Below are 22,691 nucleotides of genomic sequence, written 5' to 3'. Positions count from 1 at the left end.
ATACACTAGATCTCATTCATTCAGGCTGGATTTTGGGAGTTTCAAGTTGCTCAGTCTTTTTGTTTTGTAAGTTTCGCCCAATATTTCCCTCTTGCCCTCTCCCTCTCCCCCTTCCTTTTGATGCCACAGCCAAGTCAGAGGCGCTCGTCACAAAAAACGGCATGCGAAGTGTTCTGTCCATGCGCTTGTTTGCAAGTTGCTGGCTCCACGCGATTCGTTTTTGCTCGTCTTTCCATACAAGCTTCTCGTTACGTCTGTCGATGCAGAGCAAACCCCAATCAGCGCACCTTTTGGCCTCTTGGGCTGCCGACTCCGCCGCGCTACACGTCCCCCAGCAACCTATGCTCTGGCAACTGATGCTGCACGTTTTGTGCCGCATACCTCACAGTTGCTCGAGTCGCTGGGCGGATGCGGATGCGAGTCGCGCCCTATGAGACCTCCCCGCGCTGCCGACCTTTTTCGCGCATTTGGCTGTGAGAGTGGGCAGCGGTTGTCTAAAACCCCAGCTGCAGCCCTAGTCAGCCGGCGCACACCCCTCCTCTTCCATTGTCCCTTACTTGCCCTTCCTTCCTTCCTTCCTTCCTTTGCTTCTATGTCTGAATGGTTTTCGGTTGCGATCTTTTTTTTTTTTTTTTTTTTTTTTTGCGATCTTTCGTTTTTTTTTTCACCTCCCAATGCCGCTCCATTGGTTGCTTCTCGTTCGCCAAGTGTCTGTCTGCTTGCTTTTGTTTCTTACACTCTGGATCTGATATCTGCGAATGCTAGGGGCAGCCGGCAGAGTCACTTCAAGGCACCAATCGACCTAAAGAGCAAGCGAGCAAGCATGGTCAAGTCAAAAGCAAGGTGAGAGACTTCACGACGACCGCACGTCCAACGCCAGAGAGTAGAGCCACTCTCCCTTTGAAAGCATTGAGCGATAGTGCTCTTTGTTAGGAGAGGGCTGGGGGGGGGGGAAGAGGGCTGATTGCGCCAGGCAACTCTGCGACCATGCTTTGCCATGTGCTTGCTCTCGACTGTCTCTTGGCTTCAGCTGCACATCTTGTCTTTGAGAGAACGGGTCGAGGGAGGTGGGGGTGAATGCATGCAATGGATGCAGATCAAGAGCAGCTCATGTGGTACACCAGGATCCACTTCACTTTGTGATCAACTGCTCACATTTCCTCAATTGATGTTCATTTGGACACTTCATAGATGCGTTGTTGTTCGTCTGGTTAGCTTGGCCAACACTGGCTTTTTCTACGTCGCCAAGCGACCACGCGGCTCTCCAAAGCTCTCATTGATCAAATACGATCCTGTTGGTGAGTGCACATGCTAGAGTTTGTTGGATTCTTTTCTGGTGCACTCCGCACTGCACATCTGTTGAAAACTTACTTGTTCTCGCTTGGCTCCACAGTGCGTCAACACGTAATATTCAATGAGAAGAAGGTCTCCAAGTAGCCATTTCAAAAAGGACCTTCCGTCATGTAGAGTTGTTGTCGCTGTTGTTTATTGCTTTTCTCCCCCCTTTGTATCATATCCATACGTTTTCCAACACGATCGTTTTCCACGTTCTCTGGCCAATCGGTTGAAGCTAAAGATTGGCTTGCACTATGGTCCATGTTGTTCATTTGTTGTGTCAAATGCGATGAAAACGAGCGACTTGAGCAAATCTTTTGACTGTCACAATCGTCTGAGACTTGACTGAGAGCCCATAAGCCGTCAAAAACCATTCGTCGGTTGGAGCTACACCAAGGGGAGAGCACATTGGGTCACAGCCACGACAGAACCGAGATTCTTGGTTCGCCTTGTTTGTGCAATGGAATCCGCTTTTTTTGGACGTGCTCAGTTCTCTTTTTTTTTTTTTTTTGCTTATATGGATACACTTGAAATCCCAGCAGTTTCGCGTGGCCGAACTGGTGAGGACGACTGCTTGTCGCGTTCATTGGATTTCTGAGTGCATGAGAATCGAAAAACAAAAGAAAGAACAAAACAAAGCCTGGTTCCTCCTCCTTTTGGCTTGCGGTCGTTGGTCGTTGATTGAGGGGTGTTTGATTGGTTTGGAGTGCCGATCCAAGCAGCGAGTGCTTGTTATTGATCGAATCGCGCGAATGCGACCAACTCGAAGGCACAGAATGGCTGCGATCGGATTAGTGAAGCAGGAAGAAGAAGGTGGAAATTGACTCAAAGGATGCCAAAAAAAAAAAAAAAAAAAGATAAAAAAAAATTACAAGCGATTCGATCAAAAAAGTGAAGGGAAGACAGAAGGAGAGGAGAAGAAGAAGAAGAAGGAAGAAGAAGAAGGAGAAGAAGGAGAACAACTCAAATGCGAGGAGAGCAGGTGTGAGTGATAGCAAGCGGGACGAGCTGGAAGAATCAACCAAAAAAAAAAAAAAAAAAAAAAAAAAAGGAAAAAAAAAAAGATGGGAACGAAAGAGTGGGGAAGCCGACGGGGGAATGAGACAGAAGAAAGGGGAGGAGGAGGAGGAGGGGAGGGGAGCGACGAGTGGGGCAGCTGAACAACAGATGTGCGATGGACAAGCAACCCCAGAGCGAGCGAGAGAGCGAGAGAGTGAGAGTGAGAGAATGGGAGAATGAGAGTGATGAATGGCGCTGGTTCTCTCTCCCTATCTCTCTCTGCATGGGAATGCGCGACTCCTCAACCTCGTTCGAACTTGCTCTCAACCACGCTCGTCACTCTACTTCACTCTTTGGGGAGGGGGAAGAGATGGCACAGTCTGAGGCGGCTGGTCGTCTCAAGCTGCTAAAGTGTGTCATTCCACGTCCCTCTCTCTACTTCTATTCCATCAACTACTGCGTGCACTGCACATCACAGACACACGAACGTACTCACAGTCAATGCAGAGCCAAATCCTCAACCTCGCCAAACCGCACAATCAGGGGGTCGAATTCTTCACTCAAAAAACGTCTCATTCTCTTGCCAGGCACGATTCGTGGGACAATCAAGGGCAAGCCGGCCCCGTCGCTGTCCAAGGCGCTGCCGCCACAGCAGGACCAGATGAACAAGCTCCAGGTCAAGACGCAGCAGGACATCGAACTGCTCGATGAAGTGCGCAACTACATGAAGCTGCGCGCTGGTGTCGAGGCAGAGTATGCCGCCAATCTCCAAAAGATCACGCAACAAGCCCTTGCCAAGCGCAAGTGGACCACTCCAAAGCTCCCAAAGACCGACGTCGAGTACCGGTAGGTTTGCCGAGATTTCTTTGTTGGTTTTTGTTTTGTTTTTTTGTTTTTGTTGGCTTGGAAGCAGCCTCGAGGCACAGCTCAATCGTCGCATGTCTTTCTTTGCCAGAACCGTCCTCGCTGCGTGGAAGTCACTGCTGGATGATAGCCTCGAGATGGCAAAGGCTCGCGCTGGCATCTCGGAAAAGATTGGCATTATGATTGTCGATCCAATCCGTCCCCAACACAAGCAAAAGCAGGCCGTGACCAAAAAGGTGCGATTTTTTTTTTTGACTTTGTGACTTGCATGACAGAGCGCCCCTCCAACTAATACAATGCTGCTGCACCCTGTTTTGCTTCTCAGGGTCTTGAGCACGGTGTCGAGTTGAGCGAAGAGATTGCCGTGACGTTTGAAAAGGTTGACAAGGTAACGAAGCCGAACTGTTTTTTCTTTTTTATTTTTTTTTTTGGAGTCCGCGCTCGTTCGTTTTTTGCTAACAGCCCGTTTTCAACACTTGCACTCTCAGGCCAAGAAGGCGTACCAGGATTTGGAGCGTGTGGCTGCAGTTGCTCGCGAAAAGTTTAACGAAATTGATGCTCGCTCCAAGAAGAAGTTGCGTATTTTCGAGTCCAAGGCGGACGTGGAAAAGAAGCTCGAGAGGGTAAAGACGCCCGTTCACCACAAGCACGTTTCCTCCCATGTGCAACGCCCATCTCATCTTGTTGCCCCTTCCCAAAAACCCCATTCATTGCAGGCCGAAAAGAAGAAGGATCTTTGCGAGCGCCGCGCTCAGACTGCTCGACACGACTACATGCTTGGCTTGGCCATGGCCAATGGCCACCACGCCCAATACTATCGCCGAGATCTGCCTGCATTGATGGCCGTAAGCAACCCGACCAATCCGAGTGCCATGTTCATTCTGTGGCCTTGACTGTTCTCACCATTCCATGCCTCGAGTAGATGCTGGACGGCGACTTTTACTCGCAACTGCAAAACTATTTCACGGCATACGGCACCATCATGCAAGAGGCGATTGCCGAAGAGCACGAAAACGCGCAGGACATCAAGAAGGAAGCAGCGCTTGTTGACCGAGAGTTTGAATGCAAGGTCTTTGTTCTCGAGCATCCTCAGGAATTCACCGAGCCTCCTCCGTTGGAGTTTAAGCCTCTCGAATCGGATCGGGTACGCTTTGTGTTTCTCTCTTGCCGCACATGTTGTTGAGGACGTTGTTGGCTGACGTTTTGTGCCTTTTTTTCTTTGTTATTTTTGGCTCTGCTGGCAGTTTACCACCATGATTCTGGACGCCAACTCGCGCCCCGTGCTCCACAAGGAGATGCAAAAGATGGTCAATCACATTGCCAAGGCGCAGAAGGTTATCGAGCAAAAGTCCAAGGAGATGGCCAGCGTGCAGTCCATGATTGATGTTTACGTCAAGCAGCCACAGTTCGGCACGCCGGAAGCGCAGGCCGATGCCGAGCTGCAGATGGAAAAGTTCAAAGACACCATCCGTCAGATGCAGCTCCAGCAACTGAAGGCACAAGCTCGATTGGATGTGATGGTCGCTGCAGGCTGTGAGTTGTTGTCCCCGATTTTGGTTCCCTTTTTTTGATTCTCGTTGTTCGTTTTGTTGTTGGTCTGGATTGATGCTGATCACGTGGCGCACTTTTTTTAATTGGCCTTGCGATCCATCTAGTCCGTCTGGAGGATTTCAAGGCTTCTGTCGAAGACGAACCGGACAGCGGCGCAAAAGGCTCGCTCAAGACGTCGTCGCGTCGCTCCTCCTTTGCCTCCATGACCTCGGCTGTTCCGACCCCGCGCGGACAGCGATGCCGTGCCATTTACGACTACAAGGCTCAGGCATCTGACGAGTTGAACCTCGAGGAGGACGAGGTCTTGAAGATTACAGAGCCCGATCAAGATGGCTGGATGAAGGTAATTGTTTGAAAAGACTCAAAGTGCAGTGTTTGACTTCTGTGATGTGGTCGAGGATGCAGCCGTCTTTTTTGCGTTGGACTGATCTCCTCCATGATCTTCTCCGCTCCTCTTTGTCTCCCCCGTGTGCGTAGGGCGAAAACTCCAAGGGCATGGTCGGCATCTTCCCGACTTCCTACGTCGAAATTATTTCTGCCGACGACGTCGAACCATCCGAATTCGACGACGAGTTTGATGACGATGACAACGCGTCCCTGCCATCGCTGTCTTCGGTTTCCAGCGCGCCGCCCGCTAAAGCCCCGAGCTCGGTTGCGTCCGCTGCCGCCAATCACTACCACTCCCAGCCTGCAGCAGCAGCAGCAGCAGCAGTACCTGCCTTTGCTGCTGTCTTCCATCCCCCAGCAACCACCGCTGCCAATCAATACTCTCAACAAAGCGCAGCACGGACGCAGCAACAGCCTACTCAAGCTGCGGCCGCCAAGCCCGGTCGTCCGCCGCCGCCAAAAACCACCTATGTCGACACTGGTGAGTTGTGTGCCCTTTTTTGTCGGAGCTTTCATCGCGGGTTGTGGTGCTGAGCATGCCTGCATTGTTGTCATGTTTTTTTGTTCGCTGGCTCACCGCTCCCCGCCACCTTGCTGTTTCATCTCTTGAATGACTCAGTCCGAGCGTTGTACGACAACGAGGGCGAGGACAGCGATGATCTCTCCTTCGTGGAAGGCGACATTATCAATGTCATTTCCAAATCAGACGACGACTTTTGGGTGGGCGAGCTCAACGGCAGACGCGGTACCTTCCCGTCCATGCTCGTCGAGTCGTGCAATGAGGATTCGTCCGTTTAAAGCTCGGCGCGCAACTATTCGTCAGCTGGTGTGACTTTTTGCTCCTGCATTCTCGCGCAGACGTCTATTTTTGTTTGTTTGGATTTTTTTTTTTTGTCGTTGTTTTCGTGCTATTCTTTGGAAACGTTCACTCATTCTCTCAATCGCTTATACTTTTTGTTTCCCCTGTTTTTGGTGTGCTATTGCCTTGTTCTATTATAGTTGACCAACTCGTTGGTGTTGCTTTTAATGCGATAATTCTAGCTCTTAACGTGCAGAAGAAAGAAAAAAAAGTGGAGTTTGAAAGGCCCAAGACTAAACACTCGAGCCGTTCGCTTACTTGCCCTTGTTGAACAGGTAAAGATTGTCCCAAGCAATCTTGGGAGAAATGGCGCAAGCACAAATGAAGCCGCCCATCATGGCACCGACAACGCCGTTGATGAAGGCGTCTTGGCCGCTCAAGTACAGGCCCGAGATGGGTGTCTTGGGAGTGAGCCACGAAGCTGCTCCGCGTGTATCAAAGCGGCCAGTGCGGAAGTCAAGGCCGTACGACTCGCCACGAGTGGCGCCAAGGTAGTGGTTGTTGGTCACTGGCGTGGCAAAGTCAACATACTGGACGTGCTCCTTGGCCTGCGGGAAGAAGTGGTAGAAGGCGTCCATCATGCGATCGCCCAGCTCCTGCAAGAGTGGAAGTTGTATTGGGAGTGAGCGACCCGAGGGAGAGTGGGATTTTGCAAACAACACAGCCACAGCTTTTACAAGCACCCGAACTCACCTGCTTCAAGTTCTGATACTCGTCACCGCGATGCTTGACGCGCTCGCTCTGATACGCCTCAAACCACTCAAAGGGAGCCGGAGTCACCACGAGCGCAACGGCCTTCGAGGGGAAGCGAACATTCCAGGTTGGGTCCTGACAAAGGAATGACAATGGAATGAATGGCAGCACGTCAGAAAACAACAGCCGGCCAAAAGCATCAACAAGGCAAAAGAAAAGCAGAACAAATCGCAAAAAAAAAACCCCCAAAAAGGGAGCAGCTTCCGTTGTTGTACCTTGGCGGAGGGGAAGGAGATAAACACGCCAGCGAAGGGGTTTTTGGGGTTTTTGATAAACTCAGAGTAGGCGGCGTCGTGATCGAGCTGAGGCGAGACCCAGTAGTTGGCCGCAGTAAACCCGAGTTCTTGAGGCGAAGCATCCAGACCGATAAAGGCATAAACATGGCCAGTGGAGGTGGCCACTCGCTTGCCACTCTGCAGCTCACCCAACTGTTTGGAAATCACGGCGCGGTGTTCGACAGGAATGAGCTTGGTGTACGTGTTCATGGCGCCAGCAGCGGAGATGATGAGCGGCGCAAAAAGCTCTTGACCTTTGGCCATCCGCACGCCGACAGCGCGGGTGCCGGAGGCGTCCAGCAGAATCGACTCGACCGGTGCGCGGACGAGCACCTTGCTACCGCGCTTCTCGAGTGCGGCAACGATCGTCTTGGCCAACTCGCTGCTGCCTCCTACGGGGTAGAAGGCGCCGCGGAAGTAGTGAGCAGCAACCACGGCGTGGATGGCAAAGGGGCTCTCGCTGGGCGGCGTGCCGTAGTCTCCCCAGATGTAGGTGAGCAGATGGCGGATTTCGACGTTCCTGGGAAAGATTTCGGCGAGCACGGACGCGGTGGTGCGCTGCGAGTAAATGTCGTCGCGTGACGCAAACCCCGCTTTCGGGAAGATGAGCGTGAGCAGCATCAGCGCCCACTCTGGCAGCAACTTGGTCAGGACAAACGGGCCAATCTCGTTGGTGGCACCGCGGACGGCGCGGAAGTACTTGTCGATGGCGGCTTCATCGTTGGGGTAGCGCTTGACGAGTGCCGCCCGGAGGTTTTGGCGGTCGGCCACAAAGTCGAATCGCTCTTCGAACTGGAATGGCTTGCTTCCATTGGACTGGTCGGAGGTGGGAGTCGAGGTGGCAGTCGAAGTTCCCGTCGTGGGAATCGTGTCAGCAGCAACCTTGTTGTTCTGCTTGGTGGCAAACGCATCCTTGGACAGGATAAACCTGTCGTAGACATTTCCCATGGTGGCCCACTGGAGCTTGCCGTCCGAGATGGTGTCAAACATTTGCCTTGTGGTGGATCTGCGCGGTCCGTCCGCCATTTCGCCAATGTAGTGCAGGCCCGTGTCAAACTCAAATCCCTTGTCTTCGTAGACGTGCGTGCATCCGCCAGCGACGTCGTGCTGTTCAAGCACCAGCACCCGTTTGCCGGCCCGTGCAAGGTAGCTCGCGGTGGTCAGTCCGCCCATCCCGCTCCCAATGCAAATCGCGTCAAATTGCTGCGAATCGGACGACTTGGCAAACTCGGCGAATGGCTGGCGGATGAGCGCCTCGTCCTTGGCGCGGGCGTCCGGGTCTGTGTAAAGCGCCTCGGCAGCGGCAGAAGCAGAAGCAGAAGCAGAGGCGGAATTGAAGGCGGAGGCGGAGTCGGAGGTCGGACGCGGCGGGCGGGATCGGAGTTGCCGCATGAACAGCACTGCGCCAACAGCAGCGACAGCCACCGCGGCAGCAAACAAGCCGAGAATCAGGGTGATCAGCATCATTGTGCTGCAGAAAGAGACAGAGGGAAGAGAGACAGAGAGGGAAGAGAGAGAGAGAGAGAGAGTCGGATTTGCGTTGGAATCGATACTGCTCCAATTCCAACCCAACAGAGAGTGAAGAAAAATGACTGAACGCACGTCAACCAGACTCGGCTTTTGTTTACTGTGATGGGTTGATTGACAAAAAAAAATGCGGGTCAAAATTGTGCACGTCTTCAAGGGGAATGGAAGGAAGGGAGCGAACAGGGCGATTCAGAAAGGGGGGGAAAGCACAGCGAAATTCTTGAGCTTTTTTGAACGAGATGAGACGAGACGAGACGAGACGAGACGAGACGAGATGTGTTGCAGTTGTTTTTGAAGACAGTGCCGACTGAGGTGTTGGGATCATTTTGGACAATCGGAGGCCAGTCTCTTTTGACATTCATACTAATGGTACCCCACAGCTCTCAAGTGCTCACCCACCCCCTCTTCTTCCGCGTTTCCGCTTCAATCAATCAATCAATCAATCAGCATCTTCATCCAACGTTGATGCAATCCGACAACACTCAGCCACACACTCAGCCACACACACTCACGCTGACAGAACACACTGAATGCTCGGATTTCTGGAAGCTTTTTTGTTTCTTTTCGTCCCCAGACGCTGGTCCACTCACCTCACTCACCTCGCTCAGCCAACTTCAAAAAGCCCAGTCAAAACATTCAACCTCAAGGCGACGGAACGCAGCAAACGCAGTCGCACAGCAGTCGCACAGTTCGCACACTGCTCTCTGCAAGCAAAAGGAAGAAGATGAAGCGAGCGAGTTTCGCGATCTCAACACTCTGCTCTGGTCTTCCCCCCTTTTTCAATGACTCTTGACTCTTGACTCGACTCTTGACTCGACTCTTGACTTTGAAGAAGACGTCACTGCATTTGCAGCAGCGCTGGTCACGGTGGCGGAGGAAGCGGGAGGGGGGGGGAGAGAAGGAAGGAGCGAGCGAGCCAGAGTTGAACCAAGGGTCAGGTCAGGAGCGAAAGGGGGGGACGCAGCTCACAGAGGCTGAACAGAGAGTGCATTATTGCACTTTGCTTGTGTCGTCTGCAGTGGTGGGTGGGGTGTGGGGGGGGGGGCGCAGCGAGCGAGCGGAGGAGGCAAGTGGAATCGCATCAGTATCAACCCTTTGTGAAGGGACTCGTCCACACATCATGCCTTGGACGATGCGTTGTGCATTGGATCAAAGGAACTGGGTCTGATAAACCACGTAGACAACGGCAGAAGAGACGGCCGCGGCGCGAGTGGAATAGCAAGGCTTCAAACTCAGCCTCTCAGTTTCTCACGCTCTCTCTTGCTCAACCAACCGCTGCATGGCACTGCGCCGCTTGCACTCATTTGGCCCAAACGTGATATTCGGAACTGACTTTTGATTCTTTTCAATCGATAATGTTCGCTCGTTGTCGCAGGCTTCCCAACTCCCGCCGTTGCGACCAACAATCACCGCCGCGTCCCGCACGGCTGCAAACACACAATTCAGCCATGCCACATACGGCATCCACGACACAATGCGCCATGGCTTGCACCAGGCACGAGACGACCTCGCCCCGTTGCACCCAGTCGCATTCATCCAGGACACATTCGACGCCCACCAAGACCATCTGCGGCTCTCGATGCTCGGCCTCACGCAAGGCCAGCAGGCAGTCATGCGCCTCAACATGGAGCGCAACATTCTTTCCCGCGTCTGGCGAGGCCCCGGTCTGCCATCCTCCAACATTGGCCTCGAGACGATTACTGGTCGCGACGACCGCATTGCCTGGGAGGATGTTCTCAACGGTATGTGTTGCGCAGTAGCAGTGGTGCTGGTTCGAAGGCGTGCACTCGGGTTTGTTGGGCGGAGAAGGGTTGGAGTTGTCTGTTTGCTGACCTGTTTCGCCCAATCTTGTTGTTTTGATTCGCAACTCTCAGACCCTAACATGTCCGAAGTGTCGCCTGCTCTGCACGAGACGGCTGAAGCTCGCTTGCGACTTTGAAAAACAAAAGCACGGCTATTTCTCGTCGGAATGTGTGTGTTTTGGTGTTTCTTGTAACTAGTTGAAGGAGGTCTGTTTTTTTTTTTTTTTTGTTTCCAAAGACTTTCCCCCCCCCCCAACTTCGTTTGCTTTGTTTAAATGCTGCTTCCCAGTTGTGTTTGCGTTTCGTGTTGTGCCCTCGTGCTTCAGCAACGAAACACACCTTTCCCCACTCATTTCGATTTGTACAAACAATGAAAAACAACAACAAAACGTTCACCTCATCACACCACACACAAGACGGCCAGTTTGCTGAACTCAAATGCATTACTATCGCTTTTGTTTGTTTTTTTCCCCATTCAACCTTGAACGTTGACGCACTCTTGCTTTTTTTGTTGGATTCGACCGACCATGATGGAGGAAGAGTACGATCTGCTCCCGCCACCACTCTCGCCCACCAACAGCGAGATGGATCCGTGGGCCGCCGCCGCCGCCAGCAGCCGCCGTGGTGGTGGTGCTGCAGCGTCCTCCCAGCGCGATCTGTTCCACCAAGACCATCGCCACACAGCAAACATGGTCCAAGTGCCCGGGATTACCGTCGACGCCGACGTGCTTCGCGCGCTCAATCCCGACACATCGTCGTCCAGTGCGCAGCCGCGTCAGCAGTTTCCGCAGTCCCAGCCACACTCGCGCTTTGCATCGTCGTCGACATTGCAGTCGCATCAGCATCATCAGCGATCGACCTTCCTACCCTCGGCGACTGCGGCGAGTGCGTCGGCATCCGCTTCAGCCGGCGCACCTGCGCTCCAGCGCGGCCCGTCGTCCTCGTCGGGCTCGTCCAAGTTCGTCTCGAGCACGCCATTCTTCATTGCTCCACCGCCTCGTGCTTCAAAGAGCGCCAAGGCGCCCATGCGACGAACCATCGCGTCCACGACGGCCGACGTCGACGCCAGCACAAATGGCGGGAAAACCGAATCCGCCTCCTCGTCCGACGCCATGCTCGACCCCACCGCCGCCGACGCAGCTGGTGCCGAAGCCGATGCGCAGGGTGACGGCAAGACCAACAAGGACGCAACGCCCGCGCTCCTGCAGTCCCAACGGGTAAGTTGTAGATGGAGAGGGATGTGGAGGGCAGAGATTGGGGAAAAGGTGGGGAATAAGTTTTTCCCGCCAAAATTTTTGGACCTTTGTGCCCGACGCTTGAACCCCTTTCCCTTCCCTCACCCGGATCCGACTTTGCTCTATTACTTTTGCACACTACATTTTCAATATCACTACGTAGAACAAGCGACCAAAGATGGACGCCGAGCGGCTGATTGAGCACGGCAACGGCCTCGCCAAGCTGCTCGAGGACTCGCCGCGACTGCCCTTCCGCCGCGTGAAGGGCTCGGAGGCGTCGGATCTCAAAATCCTCATTGCGTACTATCAGCAGTGGACACACAACTTGTACAATTCCATGTCGTTCGGCGACATGCTTGAGCGGCTCGAGTCGCTGGGCAAAAAGGGTGCCGTTCGCAACTATGTCGACACGCTGCGAAACTTTAGCTACTCTGGGCTGCGCAAGTTTGGCAATGCCGCTGCGTCGCGCGCGGCTGCAGAGGAGGTAGACGAAAACGCGCCGATGGGCTCGCGCGAAACAGACTCCATTACCGCTCGCCGCAAGTTTATCGCCCGTCGAGTGTTGGATGAAGATTCCGACGACGGCGGTGGCGAGGAGCTCTGGTCTCTCAACAAGCCTGCTGCGAACGGACCGGACGACGAAGTGGCACTGCGCACTTTGGACGAAATGGAGGAGCAGATTGAGCGCGAGAGGCAGCGTGCGCGCAAAGCCGCACGCCGCTCAACTCGGCGCCGCCGCCACGAAGACGGCAGCGACAGCGACAACGACAACAATGGCGGTGGTGGTGGTGGTGGTAGTGGCAGTGATAACAACGACAACAGCAACAGCAGCGATAACGATGCCGCCATGCACGACTTGTCACATTACGACAGTATGCTCGCTCAGGCGGAGCAGCGCCTCCGCAAACAACAAGCCGAGTCTCGTCGCCGGCCCAAGCGCGGGGGTACGCCAACCAAGTCAAGCGCCCCCACAGATGCAACTGTTGATGGAGAAGCCGTCACGGCATCAGCTGACGTTGCAGCTCCTGTCGAGCAGGTCGAGCAAACTGCTGCCGAAAGCGTTTCTGAAACCCCAGCCGGTGAAGCGACCTCGTCGACTGCTGCAGCCGAAGAGCATGACGCATCCACCGCACCAACACCAGCACGGTACACGCGCGCACCGCGGGCTGCTTCCACTTTCAACCTCAACCTACAGGAAGAGGTGCGCGACATGGAGCAAGCGGAGCAAGCAGAGCAAGATCGACGACTCGAGGAAGGCGAGAATTTGGTGGATGTTGGGCTGTTGCTTCACGGCGAGGCCGAGATCGCGTCAAGCTCAACCGCTACCGCCATGGAATCTTAGACTACATCTCTTGGTTTGGTTTGAGCGTTTGAGGGTCGCTCGCCCACTGTTGTTAATGGATATGTGACTGTAATAAATAGCTTTGAATAGATACAAAAAAATACATAATGACAGCTGAAAAAATATATAGCAAGCGCTACACTTGCGCGCCACGATACGTGCAGCCCATCAAGTCGAGAAACTGTTGCGGAACACCTGCAGAGCACGCGACGCCGTGCTCGGTCGCCCAACGCTCAAACTCGTCGAGGCCAACAGGCTGTTGTGGAAATGAGGGAACACACTTTTGACGATGAGCCACAATTCGACATTCAAACAGACATCACACACATTGAATCGAGTACCTGAAACAAAAGCAGCTTTTGGTACATGACGCTGTCTTGCTCAACCAGAGCACGTAGCAACTGAAATTGTTCGGTTTTGTCGAAGGCACGGGTGGATAGGCGATTGGGTTTGAGCGCGGGATTGACACTTGTGGTCGTGGACGATGCCTGTGCTTCGCTGATGGAGCCTTCCGGCAAAGCGGCAGGTGCTTCAGTGGCATGGGCAGCGTTGCGCCGTTTGGAAGACACGGCACGGGTTTTGGTGGCTGCACGAGAAGCCGCGAGAGCCACCGAGGAGGGATCTGGCTGAGACATGGCCATGCGATCATCGTCGTCACAGTCGTTGGTGGTCGTGGCAACATCCTTCGCACGATGGGTGGCCGCAGCTGAGACACTGGCATTGGCTACAGAAGAGACGCCAAAGCGATGATCCCGCAATCGGTGGAAGATTTCGGTGAGCTGCTCGACAAGCACGTTGCGGTTGCGAGTCTTGGGAATTCTCATGCCCATGGTCTGATAGTGAACCTTCAAGTGCGGCGTGTTCATGATGGCAAAGTTGGGTGTTGGAGGGAGGCCTTCTGGAGCACCAGCCGACGAGACGGACTGCTCCTGGCTTGGCGCACGTTCCACGACAGGCGTTGCAGCCGCAGCAATAGCAGCAGCAGGACTGCCTGATTCCGCAGGTCTGGCTGACTCGACAGGCCTTGCTGGTCGGACTGGCGAGACAAAGGAGGACGATGCGATTTGGACATTGGATTGCACCTTGGCAAGTTCTTGATCGCGCCAGTTTTGCAACTCAAGAGCCTGTGTCATCACGAAACAGCAAGTCAATGCATTCAGAGTGGCTCAAAGGAAAGACGTATCAAACTACAACACAAGACATGGCGATAGTTACTTTGGTTTCGAATTCCGCTTGCGCGTCACGGAGTCGTGCAATGAGCTCTTGCTGAAGCTTGTCCATCTGAGCAGCAAACGATGCTGCGATCTGTTTGGCTGGGTGGTCATTGTCGGCCGCGATGGAGGGTGGCGTGGAGCGATCGCGAGGCAGTGTCAATGAGACCGCGCGAGCAAAACGCGCCATGGGGAAGCCAGTGGGTGCTGCTAGTAACGGCGAAGGTGGCAGGTGACGCGATCGGGGTTCAAACTCATCAGAGACACAATCGTGAGACTGGGAGCGCGCCGGCGACCTCAACATGGAGCGTAGGGAAGGCAGTCGGGTCGAGTCGCTACAAGGGCTGGCAGGACGCGACGAGTGGTGGTGTTCAAGGTCGGAACTCGGAGAGTGCGGTACATAATTGTCAGAATCACGGTGAGGGTTGGTGTCGGTTCGAGTCAAAGAATTGTCGGGCGATGGTACAAAGTGGACAAGTCCCACATCATCGTCATGCGGGTCCACGAAACGCGTCTCTAGCAAAGTTGGATCTGACTGCTCTGCACGTTCGCTTCGATGAGGCACATAGTGAATCAGGCCCACATCCGGGAGATCATCAAGGTCGGGGTCGTCGACCATAGCGGAAGGAGTCGGCTCGTTGTCGTCATCAAGAACATTGTCATTGTGCCGAGTACGCCCGATGTTGCTCTCATTCAAAACAGCGCAGGATGAAGGGTTGGAAGACGGAACATCGACAACTTCGGTGGTGCTCTGCTCGGCCTCGAGAACAACGTCCACAGAGTCTGATTGCGAATCACTGTCAGTTTGCTCCGCTGCGCCTTCAGGAGCCGGAGCACTATGAAACAGGCCTGCGTTGGACAAAGGCAAGGCACTGCTCGAGGCTTCAGACTGCTGAGAATCGTCGTCCTGGTCAGCCTCAGCATGCAAATCATGCAACACACCAAGGAGGTGGCCCTGGCTGAGAGTCAACGACGACGGGTAATGAATGCGGCTGTGCGATGGTGACGACGGGGTTGAGACGATTCGCTGATCTTCTTGCAATGCTGCATCGAGGTCATCGTCAGCAGCAGCAGAATCAGTGGGGTCCGAAAAGGTTACACGCGGACGACTAGCGCGCTCATCCTCCTCGTCAAGTTCAGCTTGACGCAGTCGTTTGATTTCAGGCGAAGTGAGCGTCTCTGAGCGGACCTCGACTGCCGTTTGAGGGAGCTCGGTCGTAGTCGGCCCAGAGTTGCTGCGAGAAGGCAAAGCCGTCCGAGCCGTCCGAGCCGTCGGCATTGCTGGCGAAGAAGCGGTGGTGATGACGCTTGGAAGGAGAAAAGCACGCTCGGGCATGGCAGGCGAACCAGTCGTCAACTGCCACAACGACGCGGGATTCCCACAGGCATCATCGACAGAATCAGAGTAGAATCGTTTGGCACGGATGAGAGGAGAGTTACAGTCGAAGCCCGACATTTCCGCAGTGGCGCTGTACAAGGCTCCCGTGTCTTGCCCGTCGTTCAAAGGTCTGGACGCCTCCGTCCGGCGTGCCAGCCGACTCCGTTGCAATTTGGGTGTCCGAGCTGGATCGGTAGCGCCGGAAGACGAAGCAGCAGCAGCAGCAGCAGCAGCAGCAGCAGCAGCAGCAGCAGCAGCAGCAGCAGCAGCAGCAGCAGCAGCAGCAGCAGCAGCAGAAGAAGAAGAAGAAGAAGAGGTTGCAGCATCATCTGTTGTAGACCGACTGTCACCGTGGGTGATGGCGCCAACTGCCGCCGCCACACCTGCCTCTTTACCAAACATGATCTCGGTAGCGCGCAACTCCATTCGTTTCCGAAATGCGACTTCATCGCGAAGAAGAAATGCTGGGACATCGGCGTGATCGAGACCGACTTTGCTGCGCCGTGCTTTTCCGCGCCCGCCGCGCTTGGACTCTGTGCTCCCATTCTCACCCTGGAGGATGCGCATGGCAGACTCAATCTCCTCCCTGCTCTTGGCGCCCATGGCAAGCACAGCAAACGCGTTTTCCTTCTCGCGCTCGTGCTTTTCGTGGACAGCAGAGGATTTCGAGAGTGCCATTCCGAGCTGCAAGTCTGGATCGATTCGTGAGCGTTGTCTTCGGGCTGTTCCAGATGCAGTGGCAGTACTGGAGGCTCCTGCTGCAGCTACTCCGAGTGTGGCAAGAGCGGCAGAATCGCGTCGAGGCGGAGTAGCTAGCCTGAGTGCGCGCGCAACTGCGGCCGCGATTGTCTGCGGCGACGTTGGCACCGCACTTGACCTTGCATCAGCATTGTCAGCTTCTGACGCGGCGTCGATGAGAGGCGCTTGGTGGGCTCGTGTCGTGTCGTTGCTTGCCAAGTCGAGGCAAGTATTCACATGAGCATGCCGCGCTCGCTCGGACACTGTCCGCCGCCATTTGAGTCCGCACATTGGACACTGCAGTCCATCACTCGTTGGGGCGCTCGCAGCGGCTCGATTGTCCAGCGGAGCGTCATCACCAATTGAAACGCTGCAACTCGATTCAGCCGCGCTGCCGTCGTCGGAATGGTCGGTCTCGTGCTCTGGGCTGGCAGCACTCATCATCGCAGCACCATCTGTACCATCAGCACCATCAGGTTCGGTGCCTTCATGCAGAGTGCCACTTGGGTTGGTCGGCTGGCTCGGGCGCGCGTCGTCGTTCCTGCGAACCAGCGACAACCCGCGCCGCCCGTTGCCCTTGCTGAGGCTCGCCGCGGTGCCGTCTGCCGAAGCAGCATGAGCAGCAGCAGTAGACAGGCCTGCGCGCTTGAGCCGCGGTACCAGGCGCCGGGGCGTGCCCGGGCTGGCCTCTGGATCGAATGGATCCGCCATACAAGAATCACAACGAAGAAGAAGCAGAAGAAGAAAAAAAAAAAAGCGCGAAATTCGAATTGGTTTCAAAAGAATAAAACAAAGAGTGCGCAGCAAAAGCATTTGGAAAAATGGAGCACAGCAATGCAGAAGGCATGATGAAGGGAGCCGGAAATCAGTACACAGTCACGGCCAAGCCATTCTGCCTCACATTATCTGATGGAGACTTGACCAGGACGCAGGCACCCTTTTTCGTTTTGTGGCTTTTCGTAATGCTATGCCAGCCAAATCGAAGTCGACTCAGGAGGCTCTGCCAGTCACTACGCTTTGGCAAGCTACTCAAATGGGGTCAGCTACATGAATTTTATAGAGAACGGGGCAATGGCATCAGCACGTGATTAGACATGCAACACAACATACCATCAAACATCAAACATCAAACAACAGCGCAGCTCACTGAACAAAAGTCTTGGTGTAAGTGCCCTGTTGGAACGAAGTCGGAAGGACTCGACAGATCATGCACTTGTCTCGACGTTGGATCATCATTTGAGCACACGCAACGCAGACACATGCGTGGTGACAAGGCATCAGCTTGGCATTCGTCGGGGCGTTGTAACAGACCAAGCACTCGCGATCGCTGCCCTCGATAGTCTCTTCCTCGTTTGCTCCTGCAACTTCTTCGCCAGACAATCGCCTCAAAATCTCGCCGAACGACGGTCGATCCACTCGCGTGGGTTCGAGACAATCAGACGCAAGATCCGCCGCCGTGGCTTGAGCCGATTCTTTGTCTTGAGGGCTCCAGTCAATCGCCTTGTCAAGCACCGCATCGATTTTACGGCTCTTTTTCAGCTCGCGTCGAACAGTACCCATCAAGTCGATGCTGGGCTGATGTCCAGTAACGAGCTCAAGCAAAATCATGCCGTACGAGTACACATCTGTCTTGATGGAAACCTTGCCTTCGTCACGATACTGAGGGCAAATGTACTGAAGGGTGCCTTGAACCGTTTGCGTACGAATGTAGCTGTGGTCATCGACTTGAGCTGGGGCAGAGCGCGTCAGACCAAAGTCGGCGACCTTGGCATGAAAGTCAGCGGCCAAAAGTACATTGTCCGTCTTGAGATCCAGGTGGAACAGCGGCTGACGCGGAATGGCAGTCTGCACAAAGTGCATGGCGTTTGCAATATCGGTCGCAATGGTTCGGCGCTGCTGCCAACTCAATGCAGGCGTGCCACCCTTGCGATCAAGACGATCACGAACAGATCCGTTTGGCATCAGCTCGTACACCAAGCAGCGCTCGTTGCCTTCCTGGGCATAGCACATGATGGTGACGATGTTCGGGTGACGGAAACGCGAGAGGGCTTCGAGCTCTGACTCGAACTGAGCCACGCCTTGAGTTGAATCCGCTGCCAACCGTTTGACAGCAACTCGCTGACCGCTCCACACACCAGAGTAGACGCTGCCAAATCCACCGCCACCGATGCGCTTGGACTCTGAAAACTGCGTTGTGGCTTGCGACAGAACTTGCAACGACACTCGCGGAATGGTGGAGAGGATGGGTGCCGCGGTTGTGGTTTGCTGAGCTAGCTCCAGCTGAGCAATACGCGCCTGGAGTTCACGAACTTGCTGCGACGTCGCATCAGACGCAGCGAGAGGCGAGTTGGGAGTATGGTCTAAGTGGGCAGGTTTCGGTGGAATGGCAGGAGGACTGGTTGCATTTTGAGGGCGAGTGCGCTGATTTCCGGCCCTGGAATTGAATCAAGTCAGAAAGACAGTAAAAGTCACAAACACCCACAAGACAAGGACACTCACGAGAACTCGCATTTTGCGGGAACGCTTTTGGATAAAAGCTGAACGGCGCTTGAGGAAATCTGGTTGTCCCACAAGCTATTGAGCAAACACGAAAAATAAAATTGTCAACGACGGTCAGTGTTCGATGGCTCCTGGTGCTGCATCACGTTGTTGGAAAACCCGCACACCCTTCACCCTCTGTACCACAACAGAACATACTTCAGTTTCGACAGGTTGGCCTTGTTTCGAAGCGCAGCTCCGATCGCCTGTGCTCCAGCATCACCGATTTGATTGGTTGACATCCTATGTCAGATAAACATCAGTAGCGACCATTATTGAGCAAAGACCGAGATGCGACAAATGCTTGAGCGTGCGACTTTAATACCCGAGCTCAGTCAGCGCAGATGCCGCCTGCACGCCTTCAGCGATGGCACAAGCTCCAATGTCACCAATCTTGTTCTCGCTCAAGCTGCATCAATTCGATCAAGTTAGTGCTGCACGCCCAACAGCCTCTGTTACACCACCAGAACGTACTAAAGACTAGACAGGTTGGTCTTGTTCCGAAGCGCAGCTCCGATCGCCTGTGCTCCAGCATCGCCAATTTGATTCTCAAACATCCTAAATCATACAAAATTAGAAGTAAGCCATTCTTGAACAAAGCTGAAGATGCTCAAACGAGCGACCAATACCTGAAATCAGTCAGCACAGTCAATGTCTTCAGGCCTTCAGCGATGGCACGAGCTCCAGCGTCACCGATCTTGTTTTGGCTCAAACTATGTCAGATCGCTCAAGTTAGTGTCGCGCGCCCAGTAGTCCCTGTGACACCGCCAGAACGTACTAGAGAAGAGACAGGTTGGCCTTGGTTCGAAGCGCAGCTCCGATCGCCTGGGCTCCATCATCGCCAATTTGATTTTCAAACATCCTAAATCAGACAAACATCAGAAGCAACCCATTCTTGAGAAACTGGAGATGCGGCGATCCCTCAAACGAGAGACTACAATACCTCAAGTCAGTCAGTGCAGTCGACGTCTGCAGGCCTTCAGCGATGGCACGAGCTCCAGCGTCACCGATCTTGTTTTGGCTCAAACTATGTCAGATCGCTCAAGTTAGTGTCGCGCGCCCAGTAGTCCCTGTGACACCGCCAAAACGTACTAGAGGCGAGCCAGGTTGGCCTTGTTTCGAAGCACAGATCCGATCGCCCGTGCTCCTGCGTCGCCAATTTGATTGACTGACATCCTATGTCAAATAAGGATCAGTTCCAAACCATTCGTGAGCGCAGACGAAGATGTGACAGAAGCCCAAACGTGCGACTACAATACCCGAGCTGAGTCAGCGCAGTCGACGCCTGCAAGCCTTCAGCGACGGCAAAAGCTCCAATGTCACTAATCTTGTTCTCGTTCAAGCTGCATCAACTCGAACAAGTTAGTGTAGCGCGCCCAATAGCCTCTGTGACACCACCAGACAAGTACCTGAGTGCAATCAAGGTCGACTTGTTCCGAAGCGCAGATCCGATCGCTTGTGCTCCTGCGTCGCCAATCTGGTTGTCAGACAACCTATTGGATACAATTCAGGTCAAAACTCATCTCGAACGACTCCCTTCCTTGTTCCTGCCTTACTCGAGATATTGCAAATTGCCATTCGCCTTGAGACCCTCGGCAATGACCAAAGCATCGTCATGTGTGATTCCTGAGCGTCTGAAACTATATGCCGCCAAATAAGTCAGCGCGCGGCAACGACCACGCCTCGGTCTTGGACGATACATACATGACCCGACTGGAGGACTTGGCCTTTTCAAACAGCTCACGCTGCCGCGGTGTCCATGCTGAAGCCATCTGCAATAGTATGATCAGAACAACAGTCAGCACGAGCACGCTTTTTGCTGTTGCCAATGTTGAGCCCACTCCCTCTCCCCTTCTTTCTCGTCAGTCCAGGACGTCTGAATGTGACTTGTTACGCCTCGTTCACTGCCCTTGGAACGAGACTCCACTCCACGACAGAGCTGCTTTGCGCCCCATTCGTGAAATGGTGGTTCTCGTTCTGAACCGCTTCTAAAGCCGAGTGGTCGATCCCAGCCAACCCCAACGCTCTCACCGCCCACCCACTCACTACGCCCATCGACAACATCAACACAAGCTGATCCAGCGGCGAAGGTGGTGCTTGAGCCTCGGCGACAGCGTGGACCGAGCGAAACGAGAAGCGATGTGCTCACATGCAGCCAAATCCACAATAAAGACGTCGACTCTGACACCAACACCAAGACACCCGTGCGATGACTTGTTGGCTTGTTGGATGAGATGTGCGTGTGTGTGAGTGTGTGAGTGTGTGGATTGACATGGCGTCGCACGAAGACCAGAAGCAAAATGGATGGAAAGCAAGAGCAAACAATAATCAAACAAAACAAGCGAAAATCAACAATCAAAGCAGTCAACCTGAATAATTTGGAAAAGCAGAACCAGAAAAACAGAGTGAATTGAACGATGGTTGCTTGGGAGAATATTCCGAAACGCAAAACCGAATTGCCAACTTTCAATATGCCGGCATCCAGCAATATTGACAGCATCAACAAAACACTCAATTTGACAGCAGTTTGAGCGAATGAACGACCCGATCGTCGTGGAGATGTCTGAGAGCGACCCGAAAAAAGGCGATTGGTGCTTGTTTGCCTCTCCTGCGAAATACGGCGAAACAAAAACAAAATGTTCCCGACGTTCGTCAAACAGGCGGATGTTTTTGAGCTAGCTTTGTTTTGCTTGCTGGACTGGAAGAACCGAAATGGCGTAGTTGTTTACTCACAACATTCCGACTGGCAATCGCCCAACCTGCGTGCTTCTGTCGTCGGCGACATTCCGTTCGTCTCCACTTGTCGCGCCAGTTTGCAATTACAGTACCATGTGCCGAGCGCTCGGGCGTTTTGCGCTTGTCGCAAGCCGGCGAAAGTAACACCTCGTGGGCAGAGTGCAAAGTCTCGCTGTCCTCGAGGTCGTCGTTCCTTTGTTCTGTCTCCCTGTTAGCCTTTCCCCCCCCCCCACCGCCCTCTCCTCCTCCTCCTCCCTGTCTGAATTACAGTCTGACCGTGTCTTCTCAAGCTTGCCATTGAGATGCGACATGTCATTCGCAAATTCCCCAAATGGATGCTCACCCAGCAACAGCGCAGTCTTTTGTTTATCCTTCGTCCAATCCCCCTCGCTTTTCGTTTCTTTTGACTTTGTGTGTCGTTTTGTCGGTTTCATCGTGGTGGAGTTTATCTTTTGGTTACTTGGTGTCGTTGTGCGTGCTAAAGTTTAAATTGTATGGTAGCGCGAGTCACAATTTCGCTCCATTCTCTCGGCGCTCGCCCCTCCGCGCGCTCATTTGCAACCCATCATCCGATGACGAAGAGCTCAGTCAAAGCGAGTCTGCCGGCGTTGCGTGTTTGTTGCCTCGGTCTCCGTAGAAAAAGTAGTAGGAGAGTGAGAAAAGCGGCACTGCTTGTGTTATCCCCAACCCCCTTTTGTTTTTCGCTTGACCCCCCTTGGTAACTCGGCAACACGTTCCTTCTCCTTTCCCGAAATTCGTCTCCCTTCGTTGCTTCGTGTCCAAGTGAACGCGCTACTGTCGTCCTGCTCAGTGGCAGTCCCCTCTCCTCCCGCTTTTTCTCACCAAATGCAAAGTTTTCGCTTCCATTTAGCACGCGTTTTTTTCTTTCTTTTTTTCAATTTATGGATGGTTGCCTTAGTCGCTCGCTTTCGCGAAATAACCATTCCTACTCTGTGTCAATGCTCGTGATGCGCTTCTTATTCCCTGCTTTTTTATTTTTACACCGAGGTGCCAAGCACCCGTTTCGCTCGGATCGTTGCGGGAGAACACAGCTCGAAATCTGTGGGTCGGCGCACGAGCACATCGTTGGCTCGGGCTGAATTCACAAGGAACTGCTATAAAGGGCAAAATTCACGACATTCACACAAACAAAGAAAAAGA

The 22,691-nt window shown here is 53.7% G+C and overlaps 6 protein-coding genes across 6 annotated transcripts; 3 read left to right on the top strand and 3 right to left on the bottom strand.

Annotated features, from left to right (window-relative positions):
* The first annotated feature begins 1,842 nt into the window (after positions 1-1,842).
* On the top strand, positions 1,843-6,188 carry CAOG_04916 (hypothetical protein). The gene is made up of 11 exons (XM_004347617.2): positions 1,843-1,895; positions 2,922-3,180; positions 3,290-3,434; positions 3,524-3,586; positions 3,687-3,821; positions 3,915-4,043; positions 4,121-4,342; positions 4,443-4,731; positions 4,854-5,092; positions 5,227-5,617; positions 5,756-6,188. Exons 1-11 carry the CDS (start codon positions 1,853-1,855, stop codon positions 5,932-5,934), a joined length of 2,094 nt encoding a protein of 697 aa, XP_004347667.2. The 5' UTR covers positions 1,843-1,852; the 3' UTR covers positions 5,935-6,188.
* CAOG_04915 (retsat protein) lies at positions 6,114-8,607 on the bottom strand. Its single transcript, XM_004347616.2, has 3 exons — positions 6,964-8,607; positions 6,689-6,823; positions 6,114-6,591 (listed from the first exon to the last, which is right to left on the bottom strand). Exons 1-3 carry the CDS (start codon positions 8,488-8,490, stop codon positions 6,250-6,252), a joined length of 2,004 nt encoding a protein of 667 aa, XP_004347666.2. The 5' UTR covers positions 8,491-8,607; the 3' UTR covers positions 6,114-6,249.
* A 277-nt stretch (positions 8,608-8,884) lies between these two features.
* On the top strand, positions 8,885-10,754 carry CAOG_04914 (proteasome maturation factor UMP1 family member). The gene is made up of 3 exons (XM_004347615.2): positions 8,885-8,919; positions 9,926-10,292; positions 10,425-10,754. The coding sequence occupies exons 1-3, from the start codon at positions 8,917-8,919 to the stop codon at positions 10,487-10,489; spliced, it is 435 nt and encodes a 144-aa protein (XP_004347665.2). The 5' UTR covers positions 8,885-8,916; the 3' UTR covers positions 10,490-10,754.
* A 104-nt stretch (positions 10,755-10,858) lies between these two features.
* On the top strand, positions 10,859-13,031 carry CAOG_04913 (hypothetical protein). The gene is made up of 2 exons (XM_004347614.2): positions 10,859-11,569; positions 11,751-13,031. Exons 1-2 carry the CDS (start codon positions 10,880-10,882, stop codon positions 12,927-12,929), a joined length of 1,869 nt encoding a protein of 622 aa, XP_004347664.2. The 5' UTR covers positions 10,859-10,879; the 3' UTR covers positions 12,930-13,031.
* CAOG_04912 (hypothetical protein) lies at positions 12,977-17,200 on the bottom strand. The gene is made up of 3 exons (XM_004347613.2): positions 14,145-17,200; positions 13,271-14,053; positions 12,977-13,185 (listed from the first exon to the last, which is right to left on the bottom strand). The coding sequence occupies exons 1-3, from the start codon at positions 17,067-17,069 to the stop codon at positions 13,066-13,068; spliced, it is 3,828 nt and encodes a 1,275-aa protein (XP_004347663.2). The 5' UTR covers positions 17,070-17,200; the 3' UTR covers positions 12,977-13,065.
* Positions 17,201-17,294: 94 nt separating this feature from the next.
* Positions 17,295-20,566, bottom strand: CAOG_04911 (hypothetical protein; the record flags this gene model as incomplete). Its single annotated transcript, XM_004347612.2, has 13 exons — positions 17,295-18,690; positions 18,756-18,830; positions 18,954-19,037; positions 19,120-19,203; positions 19,269-19,352; positions 19,424-19,507; positions 19,573-19,656; positions 19,738-19,821; positions 19,887-19,970; positions 20,054-20,137; positions 20,204-20,287; positions 20,351-20,434; positions 20,499-20,566. 13 exons carry the CDS (start codon positions 20,564-20,566, stop codon positions 17,400-17,402), a joined length of 2,274 nt encoding a protein of 757 aa, XP_004347662.2. The 3' UTR covers positions 17,295-17,399.
* Between the last annotated feature and the right edge of the window lie 2,125 nt (positions 20,567-22,691).

This window comes from Capsaspora owczarzaki, assembly GCF_000151315.2.
Source record: "Capsaspora owczarzaki ATCC 30864 unplaced genomic scaffold supercont2.7, whole genome shotgun sequence".
Taxonomy (NCBI): Eukaryota; class Filasterea; order Ministeriida; family Capsasporidae; genus Capsaspora; species Capsaspora owczarzaki.
The sequence above is the reverse complement of the archived record's forward strand: the minus strand, read 5'-3'. Positions and strand labels throughout refer to the sequence as shown.

Coding starts and splice junctions, on each gene's coding strand:
- CAOG_04916 (XM_004347617.2), top strand. CDS start 1,853: ATGGATACACTTGAAATCCCAGCAGTTTCGCGTGGCCGAACTG. Junction 4,343..4,442: donor AGCCTCTCGAATCGGATCGG/GTACGCTTTGTG, acceptor CTCTGCTGGCAG/TTTACCACCATGATTCTGGA. Junction 5,618..5,755: donor AACCACCTATGTCGACACTG/GTGAGTTGTGTG, acceptor TGAATGACTCAG/TCCGAGCGTTGTACGACAAC.
- CAOG_04915 (XM_004347616.2), bottom strand. CDS start 8,490: ATGATGCTGATCACCCTGATTCTCGGCTTGTTTGCTGCCGCGGTGGCT. Junction 6,824..6,963: donor TCTCCTTCCCCTCCGCCAAG/GTACAACAACGG, acceptor TTCCTTTGTCAG/GACCCAACCTGGAATGTTCG. Junction 6,592..6,688: donor AGTATCAGAACTTGAAGCAG/GTGAGTTCGGGT, acceptor CCACTCTTGCAG/GAGCTGGGCGATCGCATGAT.
- CAOG_04914 (XM_004347615.2), top strand. Junction 10,293..10,424: donor CTGGGAGGATGTTCTCAACG/GTATGTGTTGCG, acceptor CGCAACTCTCAG/ACCCTAACATGTCCGAAGTG.
- CAOG_04913 (XM_004347614.2), top strand. CDS start 10,880: ATGATGGAGGAAGAGTACGATCTGCTCCCGCCACCACTCTCGCCCACC. Junction 11,570..11,750: donor CGCTCCTGCAGTCCCAACGG/GTAAGTTGTAGA, acceptor ATCACTACGTAG/AACAAGCGACCAAAGATGGA.
- CAOG_04912 (XM_004347613.2), bottom strand. CDS start 17,069: ATGCTTTTGCTGCGCACTCTTTGTTTTATTCTTTTGAAACCAATTCGA. Junction 14,054..14,144: donor AAGCGGAATTCGAAACCAAA/GTAACTATCGCC, acceptor GTGATGACACAG/GCTCTTGAGTTGCAAAACTG. Junction 13,186..13,270: donor AAAAGCTGCTTTTGTTTCAG/GTACTCGATTCA, acceptor TTTCCACAACAG/CCTGTTGGCCTCGACGAGTT.